Source organism: Pogoniulus pusillus, chromosome 2, assembly GCF_015220805.1.
Source record: "Pogoniulus pusillus isolate bPogPus1 chromosome 2, bPogPus1.pri, whole genome shotgun sequence".
NCBI lineage: Eukaryota > Metazoa > Chordata > Aves > Piciformes > Lybiidae > Pogoniulus > Pogoniulus pusillus.
Window position 1 is genome coordinate 45412997 of NC_087265.1, and position 18229 is coordinate 45431225.

The following is an 18229-nucleotide window of genomic DNA, read 5'->3' on the forward strand; positions in this document are numbered from 1 at the left end:
CCAATCGACTAGACCATGGCACTAAGTGACTCATCCAATCTCTTCTTGAACATCTCCAGGGACGGTGCCTCCACCACCTTCCTGGGCAGCCCATTCCAATGGCAATCATTCACTCTGGGAAGAACTTCCTCCTAACATCCAGCCTTGACCTCCCCTGCCACAACTTGAGACTGTGTTCCCTTGTTTTGTAGCTGGTTACCTGGAGAAAGACACCAACCCCACCTGGCTACAACCTCCCTTCAGGTAGTTGTAGACATCAATGAGGTCACCCCTGAGCCTCCTCTTCTCCAGGCTGCACACTCCCAGCTCCCTCAGCTTCTCCTCACAGGGCTGTGTTCCAGGCCCCTCACCAGCTTTGTTGCCCTTCTCTGGACACGTTCCAGCATCTCAACATCTCTCTTGAATTGAAGAGCCCAGAACTGGACACAGTACTCAAGGTGTGGCCTGACCAGTGCTGAGTAGAGGGGCAGAATAACCTCCCTTGTCCTACTGGCCACACTGTTACATACTTAAGATAAAAATTTTGTCTTTAATGAAGCTTATATAAATTCTATACATCAGTTTACTGACTGGAGTCCTGTTAACTTGCTATATCCAAAATTAGGATATCTGCTCTAAGCAAGTCCACTAACATAAACTAAATGTCGAGACACTTCGTCCTGGCACAGGAAAGATAAAAACACAGTTCTCTCTTTAGATAGATGTAGAATCATAGAATCTGTGAGGGTTGGAAGAGACCACAAGGATCATCTAGTTCCAATCCCCTACCATAGGCAGGGAGACTGTACCCTGGATCAGGCTGCCCACAGCCTCATCCAGTCTGGCCTTAAACACCTCTAGAGATGGAGCCTCAACCACCTCCCTGGGCAACCCATTCCAGGCTCTCACCACTCTCATGTTGAAGAATTTCCTCCTCACGTCCACTCTGAATCTCCCCACCTCCAGCTTTGCTTCATTCCCCCCAGTCCTGATACTACCTGAGATCTCATGTCTGAGATGATTCACTCTTTAGAGAAAACTTCATAGCCCACTGGTTGTAGAGGAAATTAAATAAACTCTATGCTTAATATTAAGACAGATAAACATAGGAGGGAAATCCCACATGAGTTGTTTAGTTTAGTGATTTAATCTTTTTACATATTTGTATCAAGAACTTTCAGAAGATGCAATTGTAATTTTTTTTAATCATTACTTTTTTTTAGAGCTTGAAGAATCCAGACAGAAATGCCCACCCTGCTGGTACAGATTTGCAAATACTTTCCTGATCTGGGATTGCTGGAATCCATGGTTAAAAGTAAAACACATCGTCAATTTAGTTGTGATGGATCCCTTTGTCGATCTTGCCATAACTATTTGCATTGTTTTAAACACCTTGTTTATGGCCATGGAACATTACCCAATGACAGAACAGTTTAGCAGTGTCCTTTCCGTGGGGAATCTGGTAAGTGGTTTATTATGTATTACTGGGTGTAAAAAGCTCATCTCCTTTTCTAAAGGTTTAAGTGCATAAATGCATTGCACTGCTTTTAAATGTATTCCAAGTTGCTTTTTAGAATCAGTTTAGAAACTGTATATATCATACCTACATACATATATATATATATCACTCATTTTTATATATATTTATATATGTAAAAATACAGCACTTATCTATATATATACATATATATTCATAAATAAGTGATGTTTGCTGTAGCCTTTAACTTTATTTATATATATAAAATATATATCACTTATTTATATGTACATATATATATAATATATATCATATATATAAAATACATCACTTATTGATACATACATAGAATCATAGAATCATAGAATCAACCAGGTTGGAAGAGACCTCCAAGATCATCGAGTCCAACCTATCACCCAGCCCTATCCAGTCAACCAGACCATGGCACTGAGTGCCTCATCCAGTCTTTTCTTGAACACCCCCAGGGACGGTGCCTCCACCACCTCCCTGGGCAGCCCATTCCAATGCCAATCACTCTCTCTGTGAAGAACTTCTTCCTAACATCCAGCCTATACCTACCCTGGCACAACTTGAGACTGTGTCCCCTTGTTCTATTGCTGGTTGCCTGGGAGAAGAGGCCAACCCCCACCTGGCTACAGCCTCCCTTCAGGTAGTTGTAGACAGTAATAAGATCACCCCTGAGCCTCCTCTTCTCCAGGCTAAACAGGCCCAGCTCCCTCAACCTCTCCTCATAGGATTTGTGCTCCAGGCCCCTCACCAGCTTCGTTGCCCTTCTCTGGACATGTTCCAGCACCTCAACATCTTTCTTGAATTGAGGGGCCCAGAACTGGACACAGTACTCAAGGTGTGGCCTGACCAGTGCTGAGTACAGGGGAAGAATAACCTCCCTTGTCCTACTGGCCACACTGTTCCTGATGCAGGCCAGGATGCCATTGGCTCTCTTGGCCACCTGGGCACACTGCTGGCTCATCTTCAGCTTACTATCTATCAGTACCCCCAGGTCCCTTTCCTCCTGGCTGCTCTCCAGCCACTCAGTCCCCAGCCTATATGTGAGAAATATATCACATATATATACACATATATATTCATAGATAAGTGATTTTTGATGTAGCCTTTACCTTTATATATATATAATACATCATTTATTTATATATAGATAGACAAAATATATCACATATATATAAAATACATCACTTATTTATATATATATTAATATATGTAAACAATACATCTCCTCTCTATATATACACATATATATTCATAGATAAGTGATTTTTGATGTAGCCTTTACCTTTATATATATAATAAATCACTTATTTATATATAGATAGATAAAATATATCACATATATATATAAAATACATCACTTATTTATATATATATATTCATATATGTAAACAATACATCTCCTTTCTATATATACACATATATATTCATAGATAAGTGATTTTTGATGTAGCCTTTACCTTCATATATATAATACATCACTTATTTATATATAGATAGATAAAATATATCACATATATATATAAAATACATCACTTATTTATATATATATTCATATACGTAAACAATAAATCTCCTCTCTATATATACACATATATATTCATAGATAAGTGATTGTTGATGTAGCCTTTAACTTTATATATATATGTAATATATCACTTATTTCTATATGACATATTATATATAAGCATATAAGTATATAAGTATATATATAAGTATTACACTTTTATATAATACATCACTTATTGATATATATATATTTATATATGTGAAAATTACATCACCTATCTATATATACACATATGTATTCATAGATAAGTGATTTTTGATGTAGGATTTAACTTTATATATATAAAATATATCATTTATTTATATATGACATATTATACTTATATATAAGTATGTAAGTATATATATAAGTATTATACTTATATATAATACATCACTTATTGATATATATATTTATAAATGGAAAAATACATCACTTATCTACATATATACACATATGTATTCATAGATAAGTGATTTTTTATGTAGGCTTTAACTTTATATATCTATAAAATATATCACTTATTTATATATGACACATTATATATAAGTATGTAAGTATATATATAAGTATTATACTTATATATAATACATCAGTTATTGATATATATATTTATAAATGGAAAAATACATCACTTATCTACATATATATACACATATGTATTCATAGATAAGTGATTTTTTATGTAGGCTTTAACTTGATATATATAAAATATATCACTTATTTATATATGATATATATATAAGTATGTAAGTATATATATAAGTATTATACTTATATATAATACATCAGTTATTGATATATATTTATAAATGGAAAAATACATCACCTATCTACATATATATACACATATGTATTCATAGATAAGTGACTTTTGATGTAGACTTTAGCTTTATATATATATATATATAAATACATGACATATATATATTTATGTATGTGAAAAATACATCACTCATCTCTATATATACATATATATTCAAAGACAAGTGATTTTTGATGTAGCCTTTACCTATATACATATAAAAAATACATAATTTATTTATGTGTATATTTACATATGAAAAAATTACATCACTTATCTATATAGATATATATATATTCACAGATAAGTGATTTTTGCTGTAGCCCTCAATTTTTTATATATATATATATATATAAAATACATCACTTATATATGTAAAAATACATCACTTTTTCATATATATATATATATATATATATAAAAAACATCACTTATCTGGACATTTATATATAGTTATATATTTAGATCTATTTCTTTATATATATATTTAAAAAATACATCTCCTATCTATATATATGTATTCATAGATAAGTGATTTTTACTGTAGCCCTCAAATTTATATATATATGATACATCACTTATATATATATATATATATATATAAATAAAATATATCCCTTATCCATTTTTATACATATACACATATATATTCATAGATAAGTGATTTTTGCTGTAGTCTTCAACTACTTTTGTGACTCTTATAACAAAACAGCTATGTGTAGTTCATTGGATTTTCAGGTTTCCTGTGGGCTACCTTGACTTTTTTCTTTCAAGTGTTAAAGTAGATGATCTAATTTTTACTGTGGTGCTGATATTCCATCACAGAAAATATTTTGCTTCTGTAAAAAATTGATGTTAGAGTTTGTCTGATGTCTTTTTTCAGTTACACTGCTGTGAAGGTACATTACCAAGAAAGGCTCCTTCTTGTTAGCAGTAGGTTCTTGCCACTTTAGGTAACTAAAAATACTTAATAAACTAGAAGATTATTGTTTGCTCTCTAGGCAGTTTGCACTTACTAGTTTATTAGTGATGTCTTTCTAGAGGGTTACATGTAATTATCCTGGTGGGTAACAGCAATGTGCCCTGTGGCCAAGAAGGCCAATGGGATCCTGGGCTGTATTAAGACAAGTGAGTCCAGCAGATCAAGGGAGGTTCTCCTCCCCCTCTACTCTGCCCTGCTGAGACCTCATCTTGAATACTGTGTTCAGGTTTGGGCTCCCCACTTTAAGAGGGACAGGGATCTGCTGGAGAGGGTCCAGCAGAGGGCTAGGAGGATGATGAGGGGACTGGAAGGCATGGCTTATGAGGAGAGGCTGAGGGACCTGGGGCTGTTTAGTCTGGAGAAGAGAAGACTGAAAGGGGATTTAATAAATGATTATAAACACTTGAGGGCTGACCAGGAGTTGGGGGGACAGGCTCTGCTCACTGCTCCCTGGGATAGGACAAGGAGCAATGTATGGAAGCTGCAACAAGAGGTTGCAGCTCAACAAAAGGGGTAACTTCTTCACTGTAAGGGTCCCAGAGCACTGGAACAGGCTCTCCAGAGGTTGTGGAGTCTCCTTCTCTGGATGTGTTCCTCTGTGATCTGTGCTAGATTGTGCTCTGGCAAGGGGTTGGACTCAATGATCTCCTTGGATCCCTTCCAACCCCTAGCATCCTGTGATCCTGTAATTCCTATTCTGAGCAGATAAACTAATGAGGGCTAACACTTAGACAATCTTGTCTGTTTCTTTCCACTTGCTTCTAATGCTCAGGAAGCAGAAGATCGAACTTTGCAAGTGTTTGTTTCAGAAAATGATTCATACATTTTAGGTTCTTTGCCAGCTCACATAACTACCAATAGTTTACACAGGTGAGGTCAGGACTGACACAGCATGCAGTCCTGAAAATTAAAACCAACTAAGTGTTCTGAACTCATCACTCAAAAAGATTACTTTTGAAAAGTCTGCTAATAGTTAAATGGAGCAGGAATAGATTGCTCAATGAGAGTACGTTTGAAAGTCTAAGCAGGAATAGATTTCTCAATCAGAGTATGTTTGAAAGTCTAAACATTTTCCCTATATATACTACTAATATATCCTTCTATGACTAGTTGTTTCAATAGAACTAAAATTGAACCTATTACCTACATGTTCTTTTGTGCATGGGAGGCTGCAGCCAGGTGGGGGTTGGTCTCTTCCGCCAGGCAACCAGCAACAGAACAAGGGGACACAGTCTCAAGTTGTGCCAGGGGAGGTCTAGGCTGGATGTTAGGAGGAAGCTTTTGGCAGAGAGAGTGATTGGCATTGGAATGGGCTGCCCAGGGAGGTGGTGGAGTTGCCATCCCTGGAGGTGTTGAAGCAAAGCCTGGATGAGGCACTTAGTGCCATGCTCCAGTTGACTGAATAGGGCTGGGTGCTAGGTTGGACTGGCTGATCTTGGAGGTCTCTTCCAACCTGGTTGATTCTATGGTTCTATGGTTCTGTGGTTTGCTTTGTCCTGAGCAAAAATGTAATTGCTGGCATATTCTTTTATATTCACCACGGATTACAGAATATTTAATCTTAAAATGTTGGTTTATCACAATGTTATAATTATTTATTTGTTTTCCTGCCTTTTTCCTTCTCATATTTACATGTTTTTTTCCTCTAAACTAGCAGAAGTCATGTTTTTACCTTTGTAACAATGCTGTGTCCTAAATTAGCACTATAACTACACACTGTAACTATTCCTGTTGGTTTCCATTAAGTTCTTTATTCATCACTATAATAACGTATTGACCTTAGTTTTGTAACTTCCATTTAAAAGATATTCATTTGCTTTGTCTTTGTGACATCACTGTTTCCCTGAGGAGAAATTCAAGATGACTCTGTCATTTCTGTAGCATTTTAATGACAAGGAAGAAATAGTTCTAAAATGTAATCGTTCATTTTCATAATAGTACTCAACTTCAGTCAGTATTCAAAAGTCCTAAGTAATTACAGGAAAATTTGAGCTTACTGCTGTTAAAATGTATTTGTTGTGTATTTGGGGATGCAGTTATGCTCAAGACAAAGTAGTTTGTGGATAGAATGGGTTATTATTACCCTGATCTAGGGTAGGGTGTCCCTGGCCATAGCAGGGGGGTTGGAAGTAGATAATCCTTGTGGTCCCTTCCAACCTTGACTCATTCTCTGAGTCTATGATTTTGTGAAGGAAAAAAATAAAATGGTTTCCATTTCTTTATTTTTTTCAATTCTTTTGACAAATAGGACAACTTTGTCAAGAATAATCTTCTTTCTTGCATTCTCTTTAACACATAGCAATACTTGATATGTTTGCCTGGTTATACTGTAAGGGTCACAGAGCACTGGAATAGGCTCCCCAGAGAGGTTGTGGGGGTCTCCTTCTCTGGAGCCTTTCAAGGCCTGTCTGGATGTGTTCTTCTGTGATCTGTGTTAGATAGGATTGTCCTGCTCTGGCAGGGGGTTGGACTTGATGACCTCCTTGGGTCCCTTCCAATCCCTAATATCCTGTGAGCCTGCGATCTCTCATATATCAATATAATCTGGTAGTGTTTATTGAATCATAGAATGAGTGAATCAGTCAGGGTTGGAAGGGACCACAAGGATCATCCAGTTCCAACCCCCTGCCATGAGCAGGAACACCCTACCCAAATCAGGTTGGCCACAGCCTCATCCACCTTGGCCTTAGACACCTCCAGACATGGGGCCTCAACCACCTCCCTGGGCAACCCATTCCAGGCTCTCACCACTCTCATGCTGAACAACTTCCTCTTCACATCCATTCTGAACCTGCCTATCTCCAGCTTTGCTCCATTCCTGTTACTCCCTGAGAGCCTAAAAAGACCCTCCCTAGCTTTTTTTGTAGGCCCCCTTCAGATACTGAAAGGCCACAAAAAGGTCACCTGGGAGCCTCCTCTTCTCCAGCCTTCACAGCCCCAACTCTTTCAGTCTGTCCTCATAGCAGAGCTGCTGCAGCCCTCTGAGCGTCTTTGTGGCCCATCTCTGGACACGCTCCAGAACATCGAGTGTCTAAAAAGTATACCCCTTTAAAAATGTTCATATTTAACAGTTGTGAATGTCTGCACAGCATTACATCCAGCTCCTAGTCTTAAATTAAGAGTTAATCACGAGCATAATTATATCATGCAAAACTTCAACTTTGTTTCCATAAAATTTGCCATAGCAAGGGAAAATGAGCTGGCTAAAGAACTACCACAAGGCAATGGCAAAGTATATTGGTGTAGTTTAGTAGACTTTTGGACCATCTAGGATATCCTTGGAGCATTGTGCAGAGTGTTAATGCTTGCACTGGGTTTGCATTATGCACAGAATTCCTCTCGTGCTGCACAAACCACTGTTATACTTAGTCACTGTGAGAAAGTGTTAGGTCAAATCCTGAACTTTAACACAATAAAGAGCATTGATAATTTCACATTTGGCACTTCCAGATACTTCATCATTAATTTCTTTTTTCCAAAAGGAAACAACACAGAATAGTAGATGTGTGCCTAAATCTTTGTATCCTACTAGAAGCTTTTCTATTTCACTCAGGCTCTTCAGCGCTGACCTAAAAGACAGACCTTAGAGAGTCTGTCCATAGAGATTTCTTCTAACAGCTCTGTTTATACTGTGAGCAATGAAAAAAAAACTGCTGTCAAGTCTGCTTTTACTTTATTGAGACTATTGTCTAGAAACAGGGCTCAGGTAGTGACAGGACTAGGGGGAATGGAGCAAAGCTGGAGGTGGGGAGATTCAGCCTGGACGTGAGGAGGAAGTTGTTCAGTATCAGAGTGGTGAGAGCCTGGAATGGGTTACCCAGGGAGGTGGTTGAGGCTGTGTCCCTGGAGGTGTTTAAGGCCAGGCTGGATGAGGCTGTGGCCAGCCTGCACTAGGGTAGGATGTTCCTGTCCCATGGCAAGGGGGTTGGAACTAGATGATCCTTGTGGTCCCTTCCAACCCTGACTGATTCTATGTTTCTACGATTCTGTGACTGCAAACATTGGATCATATCACATTATCTGCTGGATGGATGGTCCAGCACATATCAGTCACATATGATCCAGAGATGAGTTGCTATCTTATGAATAGCTTTTTACAGCTTTGTCAAACCTCTCTCCTCCTATATCTGTACTGACTTAGTAATTAGGTTTTAGTTATCAGTCTTCAGTGTTAGAGATACTTAGATGCTGTCTAGAGAGAACAATAAGATGTTATTTTATAGGACCAGGTGCAAGTAACAGGTACAACAACTCAGGCTGGTTTAGAAACATTTACTTAGGTATATAAATTTCTCATAGCAACTCAACTAATTAATTACTTTATGTTTTAGGTATTCACTGGGATATTCACAGCAGAAATGGTACTGAAGATAATTGCCATGGACCCTTATTATTATTTCCAAGAGGGCTGGAATATTTTTGATGGTATTATTGTTAGCCTTAGTTTAATGGAGCTTGGTCTTGCAAATGTTGAAGGATTATCTGTTCTTCGGTCATTCAGATTGGTAAATACTTTGATAATTAAATATTTGCATGCAATTGTCCAACTCCTTTTAAAAAAATAGAAGTGCTGATGTCTGTAATAGTTACCAGTCTAAAGAAGTATTATATATTTAAATAGCTAGATTTCATATATATATGCCTAATTTGCAAGCCTGTTGGTACTGCTCTGGCTGGGTGGGGTGGATTTGTTCATCACTAAGATGAAGTGTTTAGGCAAATACTCCACACTCCTGGCTTTCCATTACAGTAATAGTGTGCTCCTACTAAAGAACAGTTAGACAGCTGAAGAATAGTTGGGGGTTGGACTTGATCTCCTTGAGTCTCTTCCAACCCCTAACATCCTGTGATCCTGTGAACAATTTAATCTACAGAAACTGACATCTACTGCTAAATAACTTGGATCTAACTTCTGTTTCATAACTAACACTAATGATTCATTTGCATTTCTGTTTTGCAGCTTCGAGTTTTTAAGTTAGCAAAATCATGGCCAACTCTAAATATGCTGATTAAGATTATTGGCAACTCAGTGGGAGCTTTGGGGAATCTGACCCTGGTGCTGGCCATCATCGTGTTCATTTTTGCTGTGGTTGGGATGCAGCTGTTTGGGAAAAGCTACAAGGAATGTGTCTGCAAGATCTCCAGTGACTGTGTGCTTCCACGCTGGCACATGCATGACTTTTTCCACTCTTTTCTGATTGTGTTTCGAGTGCTGTGTGGAGAATGGATAGAAACAATGTGGGACTGCATGGAAGTTGCAGGCCAAACCATGTGCCTTATTGTTTTCATGCTGGTCATGGTGATTGGAAACCTAGTGGTATGTGATGAACATTTCTGAACATTAACTGTGATGCAAAATGTACATAACTTAGAGCTAGGCAATGAGAATGTTTGCTATCCTTCTAGTTAGAACTGAAAATTAAATCTGAATGTGCTAGATTTTAGGCATAGTGTACAATGATTCCCTTCTCCCCCTTTTCATTCCATACACTTTTCATTTCCATACACTGAATAACACTCACTATGGCTCTAAGAAGTTAAGAACACATCAAATTGTCAAACCAAACACTCCATTATGGGAGTGCTGCAGCTAATTAAGAGGTGCTGTTTAAATCCAAAACTCTTCCTAAGTACACTTGAAATATTAGATCTTGAATTTAAGTACTGAACTTTCTGGCCAGTTTAATTGGGAAAACCAAAACTAAAATGGAGAATGATTTAATGTCAATCCTAAAACCGTGTTTGAAACCTTCTAACTCGAAATTAGAGAAGATACTTATAGAATCAACCAGGTTGGAAGAGACCTCCAAGATCATCCAGCCCAACCTAGCACCCAGCCCTATCCAGTCAACTAGACCATGGCACTAAGTGCCTCATCCAGGCTTTTCTTGAACACCTCCAGGTATGGCAACTCCACCACCTCCCTGGGCAGCCCATTCCAATGCCAATCACTCTCTCTGACAACAACTTCCTCCTAACATCCAGCCTAGACCTCCCCTGGCAAAACTTGAGACTGTGTCCCCTTGTATAGAAAAATTTTAATTCAAGTTGACAAGTTAAAATGCCAAAGGTTCAACTGATAAATTTGAATTGGTGACAACTTCTTAGAAGTCAGGATTATAGTAGGAATGCACCATTGACACTTTTACTTTGTTGAAGTTTCTCTCACTCTTTCATTCTGAAATTCAATTGGAACTCATTCTGATATGCTTAAATATTTGTATTTAATTGCCTGTCAAATCTTAATTACTTTAGTTTATATTTTTATAACATAGAACTCAAACATTTCATTATCCTGGTGCTGGAACATGTCCAGAGAAGGGCAACAAAGCTGGTGAGGGGCCTGGAGCACAAATCCTATGAGGAGAGGCTGAGGGAGCTGGGCCTGTTTAGCCTGGAGAAGAGGAGGCTCAGGGGTGATCTTATTACTGTCTACAACTACCTGAAGGGGCATTGTAGCCAGGTGGGGGGTGGCCTCTTCTCCCAGGCAACCAGCAATAGAACAAGGGGACACAGTCTCAAGTTGTGCCAGGGTAGGTACAGGCTGGATATTAGGAAGAAGTTCTTCACAGAGAGAGTGATTGGCATTGGAATGGGCTGCCCAGGGAGGTGGTGGAGGCACTGTCCCTGGGGGTCTTCAAGAAAAGCCTGGATGAAGCACTTAGTGCTATGGTCTAGTTGACTGGATAGGGCTGGGTGCTAGGTTGGAGTGGATGATCTTGGAGGTCTCTTCCAACCTGGTTGATTCTATGATTCTATGATTATCTGACCTTGCAATCCTAACATAAAAGCAGCAGAAATGTGCAGAGCCCTGTGACATTATTTATGATGCATAGCCTGCTCCACTATTTTTTTTAGCATTAGTTTAGGCACAGAAATTCTGTGCTTCAGATTCCTATTGTCTTCTTTCAAGTGTCTTTTAACTTCAGATTCTTTTCTGGGATTGTTAATGTCTTGAGAATTAAATCTCACAGAGAGTACAAATTAGAGACCTAGTACAAAGTAGAGACCTGCTATATTTAACAACAGAAAAGTTTAGTTATGCCATTTAGCCATATCATGCCAGCTTTTAACACTTGATGGCATATGAGATTGAGAGTGTGGAGTGAATAATGACTTGGAAATTTAAGTGAAATAGCTGCAGATTATATAGGAGATTATATGAGATTGAGAGTGTGGAATGAATAATTACTTGTGAATTTAAGTGAAATAGCTGCAGATTATATAGGAGATTATATGAGGTTGAGAGTGTGGAATGAATAATTACTTGTGAATTTAAGTGAAATAGCTGCAGATTATATAGGAGATTATATGAGGTTGAGAGTGTGGAATGAATAATTACTTGTGAATTTAAGTGAAATAGCTGCAGGTTATGTAGGAGATTATATGAGACTGACAGTGTGAAATGAATAATTACTTGTAAATTTAAGTGAAATAGCTGCAGATTATGTAAGAGATTACATTAAAACAAGATGAAGCTGGTGAGGGGCCTGGAGTACAAGCCCAGTGAGAAGAAGCTGAGGGGGCTGGGAGTGTTTAGCCTGGAAAAGAGGAGACTCAGGGGTGACCTCATTGCTGTCTACAACTACCTGAAGAGAGGCTGTAGCCAGGTGGGAGTTGGTCTCTTCTGCCAGGCAACCAGCAACAGAACAAGGGGACACAGTCTCCAGTTGTGCTGGGGGAGGTATAAATGGATGTTAGGAGGAAGTTCTTCCCAGAGAGAGTGATTGGCACTGGAATAGGCTGCCCAGGGAGGTTGTGGAGTTGCCATCCCTGGTGAAGTTCAGGAAAAGCCTGGATGAGGCAGTTAGTGCCATGGTCTTGTTGACTGGATAGAGCTGTGTGATAGGTTGGACTGGATAATCTTGGACATCTTTTCCAACCTGGTTGATTCGATGAAGCTGGAATTCTTAGGCAGCAGATCACAGTTCTTACTGGTGCTAAGATTGTTATCTGCTGGTGAAAGAAGCCCATTTTATTTCATATTCCTACATAAGAGGAAAAAAAATCTAAATCCAAATAATTTAGTTGCATTATAAATAATAGAGATTAAAGTGTAAATTTCATTTTAATTCTATCCTTTTTTTAATAAGCTTTATAGAATCTAATAGATAAGTCCAGAATTATCAGAAAAACACAGTCTCATGCTATAATCTCCCAAACAGTAGTTCCAAAGGTTAAGTAGGTTATTAAAGCATTGAGTCTCATAAGTTTCTGATAAATCTGCATCACAGAAAGCCATCTAATTTTACAAGTCATGTTTATTTCATTCTATTTAAATTCCAAGTGATTTCAAGAGATTTAGAATGCCTTTCAAACCTCTGATGAATATGTATAGCTAGACTTTTTGTAACTTTTTACTTTAGAGTCTGAACAACCATGTAGCTTCAAACAAAGATCTGAAGTTTAAGATATTAAGTATTAGTAAGTCATTTTTATCTTCTCAGTAAACAGATGTATAAAAATAAGAAAGGACAGTTTAAGAGGGACAGGGATCTGCTGCAGAGGATCCAGCAGAGGGCTGCAAGGATGATGAGGGGACTGGAGGTCATGGCTTATGGGGAGAGGCTGAGGGACCTGGGGCTGCTTAGTCTGGAGAAGACTGAGAGGGGATTTCATAAACGTTTACCAGGAGGGGGGGGGACACAGGCTCTGCTCACTGCTCCCTGGGACAGGACAAGGAGCAATGGGTGTAAGATGCAGCACAAGAGGTTCCACCTCAACACAAGGGGCAACCTTTTTACTGTAAGGGTTCCAAAGCACTGGAAGAGGCTCTCCAGAGAGGTTGTGGAGTCTCCTTCTCTGGAGACTTCCAAGGCCTGTCTAACTGTGTTTCTCTGTGATCTGTGCTAGATTGTGTAGTCCTGCTCTGGCAGGGGGGTTGGACTCGACGATGTCCTTGGGACTCTTCCAACCCCTAATATCCTGTGATCCTGTCACATCCTTTATAATTTAATGTGCTATATGAATATCTAAAATTAGCAAATGTTATTTTTCAGAACTGGGTGCTATTTGACATTATCACAGAATCACAGAATCAGTCAGGATTGGAAGGAACCACAAGGATCAGCCAGTTCCAACCCCTCTGCAATGCCCAGGGACACCCTACCCTAGATCAGGCTGCCCATCAGCCTCATCCAGCCTGGCCTTAAACACCACCAGGGATGGGGCCCTAACCACCTCCCTGGGCAACCCATTCCAGGCTCTCACCACTCTCATGCTCAACAACTTCCTCCTCACCTCCACTCTGAATCTCCCCACCTCCATCTTCGCTCCATTCCCCCTAGTCCTGTCACTCCCTGAGTGCCTCAAATTCCCTCCCCAGCTTTTTTGTAGGCCTCCTTATCCTTTAAAACAGTCCCTTCTTATATGTACATATTGACTACACAGTTATGTTCTCTCATCTTTCAGGTATTGAACCTATTCTTAGCCTTGCTGCTGAGCTCATTTAGTTCAGACAACCTCGCTGCTACCGACGACGATAACGAAATGAACAATCTCCAGATTGCTGTGGCAAGGATTCAGAAGGGAATAGATTATGTCAAAAGAAAGATAAGGGAGTTCATTCAAAAAGCTTTTGTTAGAAAGCAGAAAGATTTGGAAGAAATCAAAGCACTTGAAGAGCTACACAAGAAGAAAGACAGCTGCGTTTCCAATCATACCGCTGTCGAAATAAGCAAAGATCTGAATTATCTCAAAGATGGGAATGGAACCACCAGTGGAGTAGGCACAGGCAGCAGTGCAGAGAAATATGTGATAGATGAAAATGATTACATGTCCTTCATAAACAACCCAGGCCTCACAGTGACAGTGCCTATTGCAGTGGGAGAATCGGATTTTGAAAACTTGAACACGGAAGAATTTAGCAGCGAATCTGATATGGAAGAAAGCAAACAGGTAGGATTGTTCATGTCTTAATAATGAAACTGTGGGCATGCATTTACAGAGTCTCTGTTTAGAATTGCTGAAGTCTCCTGTCTTATCCCATGCAAATATATTTTGTTGTGTCATTATAATTCAGGAAAAAAAATCTTAGCCTGTGCTAAGGGTCCTTAAGGTTTACAACTTTTATACAGTGTTTATTAGGATTTGGAATCTGTATAATTTGATATATAATTATTCCTTCCACGATTTTATCAGGCTTTAGGACTAGCACACATTTCACAAAGCATTCTTTCTGTAGAACTTACAATGGAGTCAAGATTTATGGAGTAAGGGTATTGTAGAAGGCTAAGGAACAATAAAGAGTATAAAGCTTTGCATACTCAATCAAATATAAGTGGAGGGGGAAAAAAAGCTATATTTAAGTTAGTTCTATAAATGAACTCTGAAACTTCATAAATCAGTGATGTAGTCTGAATTACAGAAAAAAATAATGGGAAATATTCATACAGATTTGGGTTCAGAGACTACAGCTGACAGAAAGTAATCCATATAGCAATCAATGTCATTGTAAAGCATTACCTCAAGCTATCCTAGAAAGCAGAATCATCTTGTAACATAGATGAATGTGGAACCAGTTTACTTGAAAGCCTTATGCTATTATTACTGTGCAAAGAGACAGAAGTTGCTTTAAAAATCAGAAGCCATGTGCTTCAAAATATAAGTGGTCATGAAGTGACCAGAAGTGATCATGAACAGGTGACAATGGTATTCAAGGGAAACTCTGTATATTAATCATCAGTGATGTGCTAATAAAAGCATTAGCAAACTGTAATTCTGTGCTGTTTGATGCCATTTGATATGTAAGACTGTAAGGTGTAAGGGATCAGGAATCATGGCTAAAAAAATAAATCAGAAGCCATGTGCTTCAAAATATAAGTGGTCAAATACCAGAAGTGATCATGAACAGGTGACAATGGTATTCAAGGGAAACTGTGTATTAGTCATCAGTGATGTGCTAATAAAAGCATTAGCAAACTGTAATTCTGTTTGATGCCATTTGGTATGTAAGGACTGTAAGGTTTAAGGGATCAGGAATCATGGCTAAATATGTTTTCAGATCAGAAGCTATGATGGGCTAATTAATATCTAAGGGTTTGTTTGCTGTGAAGAAAGCTCTCCTATAAAACAGCCCTGCATTCATGACTGTATCAGAGCTGTAGAGACGGTTTATTCCTCACCAATACCAAACTATACCACATCACATTAATGGATAGCCATGGTCCAGTTAAACACAGTGTGCAGGGGCTCTTTGCTAAAGAACATAAAGCAATATGAAGAGTGTGTATTTATTTGCAACTGCAAAGAAGGTTATTTTGTTTAACAATTGTAAGATTAAGAGCAAGATTAAGAGAAGGTATCTGCTGGAGTGCATCCAGCGGAGGGCTACGAGGATGATTAGGGGACTGGAGGGCTGATGAGGAGAGGCTAAGGGACCTGGGGCTGTTTAGTCTGGAGAAGAGAAGACTGAGAGGGGATTTAATAAATGTTTATAAACACCTGAGGGCTGGTCAGGAGGGGGGACAGGCTCTGCTCACTGCTCCCTGGGATAGGACAAGGAGCAATGGGTGTAAGTTGCAGCACAAGAGGTTCCACCTCAATACAAGGGGGAACTTCTTTACTGTAAGGGTCCTAGAGCACTGGAACAGGCTCCCCAGAGAGGTTGTGGAGTCTCCTTCTATGGAGAATTTCAAGGCCTGTCTGGTTGTGTTCTTCTGTGATCTGTGCTAGATTGTGTAGTCCTACTCTGGCAGGGGGAGTTGGACTCGATGATGTCCTTGGATCCTTTCAACCCCTAATATCCTGTGATCCTGTGATCCTGTATTCTATCATCTGAGTCGCTCGGTCATGAGACAAACATTTTCAGTGCAGATGGGTAAAACAATATAGCAGTAATGCTTATCCTTGCCAGTTCAAAAGAGATACTGAAAAGTGTAGAGTGATATACTTCATGAGATCAAGTATTAATAAAAAGCCTCCAACTTCCAGAGTGACTCTTTTCATGTAATAGGAGTTAATGAAAGTGCATTGTCTTTTCCAATGAACCTTTAGCAAGGTCTTCTAAGTCTTTTCATATATCCTGACACTTAACTTTCTGCTTTCCTTGTGGTTAGTTTTGACAAATACAGTGAGAAATGTCTTTGTAGTAACTCCACCTTACGAATCATAGAATCAACCAGGTCGGAAGAGACCTCCAAGATCATCCAGTCCAGCCTAGCACCCAGCCCTATCCACAAAGTTACATGCCTAAATATTTCCTGAGTATGTTGGTCTTGGTTTGGGTTTGTTTGTGGTTTTGGTTTTTTTTTGCTGTGGGTGTTTTATTTTTTCTTTTATTTGTTTGTTGTTTTTTTAATTGGCTTTTTTGTTTGTTTGATTGATTTTAAGTTTGTAATTGTATTAGAAAGCTGTTAGGCTGAAAAGCTATTCAGATGCTAAATGTGTGGTTATGTGATATGTTAGCCTCAGCAGGAGAGCTGACCTGGGAAATTTCCTTCCACACCTGACTCCTGATCACTTTGCAGTCTTTACTGCTTACTCTACACTGGAGTGCTTGTGGATCTATACTATGAGAATGTCACTGGGGTGATAGAAGTTAAATTATCCCATATATGTGTTTGGTTGGTTGTTTCAGAAAGATTCAATAGTTCAGCTGACAGTTCTATCAAACAGTTGCAGGCACAAGAAAATGCAATGTAAAGTCAGAATCTCCTCTGATTTCCAAGTGACCTCAAGAAGATGAAATAAAATCCTCTACTGTGCTGAGATTTTCTGAATGATGCCAGTTTCAAGGTGACTTTCATTAGTCAATTCCCCTGTTCATTTTGATCTTTGCTTGGTTCAGGCATCATGCTTTGTTCTTCTAAGGACATCCTTAAGTTTCAGGGTAAATCAAAAGGGATTGCCTTTTTTTTAATGGACTTTAGATCTGCATGTCTTCATGAAGAGAAAGCAAATCCTTAAGACTGGAAAAGCCAATTGAAAGTGAAAAATTTCAAGTGACTGTGGGAAATCCACCAGTAAATGATGGATGGTGTTTATATTAAGAACTTTGGGATAAATTTCCAATGGGGATAGGATGAGTCTAGGTCTCCTATGGAGCCTCAAGATTTCCATAGAAAGTAATACTAACTGCCATCATGATAGCTGAACAATAGTGCTTCCATCAAGTTCTGCTCACACACAGCTGTTTAGCCTTTAACTGTTTGACATTTATTCATATAGTGCATATTATGAACAGTATCTAACAGGAATTTCTTACCAGTTCCCTGAAAATTGTGAGTTTTATATTAATTGCAGTTTCTGCTCTGGGTTCCTTATTCCATTCCTTCTGGATGATTTTTTAGTGTAAGGATGAAGTGCCTTTTTGTTGTTGTTGTTGTTTGTCTAAAAATCCCCTTGCTTTGGTAATATATGAATAGATGCTCTGGCAGGAATTTGTGAAGATTCCCAACCTTCTCCTATTAA

General features: G+C 38.6%; 1 protein-coding gene across 4 annotated transcripts in view; it reads left to right on the top strand.

Moving 5' to 3' along the window:
* Positions 1-18229, top strand: part of LOC135186348 (sodium channel protein type 2 subunit alpha-like) — a 107005-nt gene that overhangs the window by 47988 nt on the left and 40788 nt on the right. For all 4 annotated transcript variants that reach the window (XM_064164021.1, XM_064164005.1, XM_064163998.1 and 1 more), the window contains 4 exons: positions 1203-1441; positions 9151-9324; positions 9780-10136; positions 14231-14716. In XM_064164021.1, coding sequence (XP_064020091.1) covers positions 1203-1441; positions 9151-9324; positions 9780-10136; positions 14231-14716 — 1256 coding nt within the window. The remainder of the gene's footprint in view (positions 1-1202; positions 1442-9150; positions 9325-9779; positions 10137-14230; positions 14717-18229) is intronic.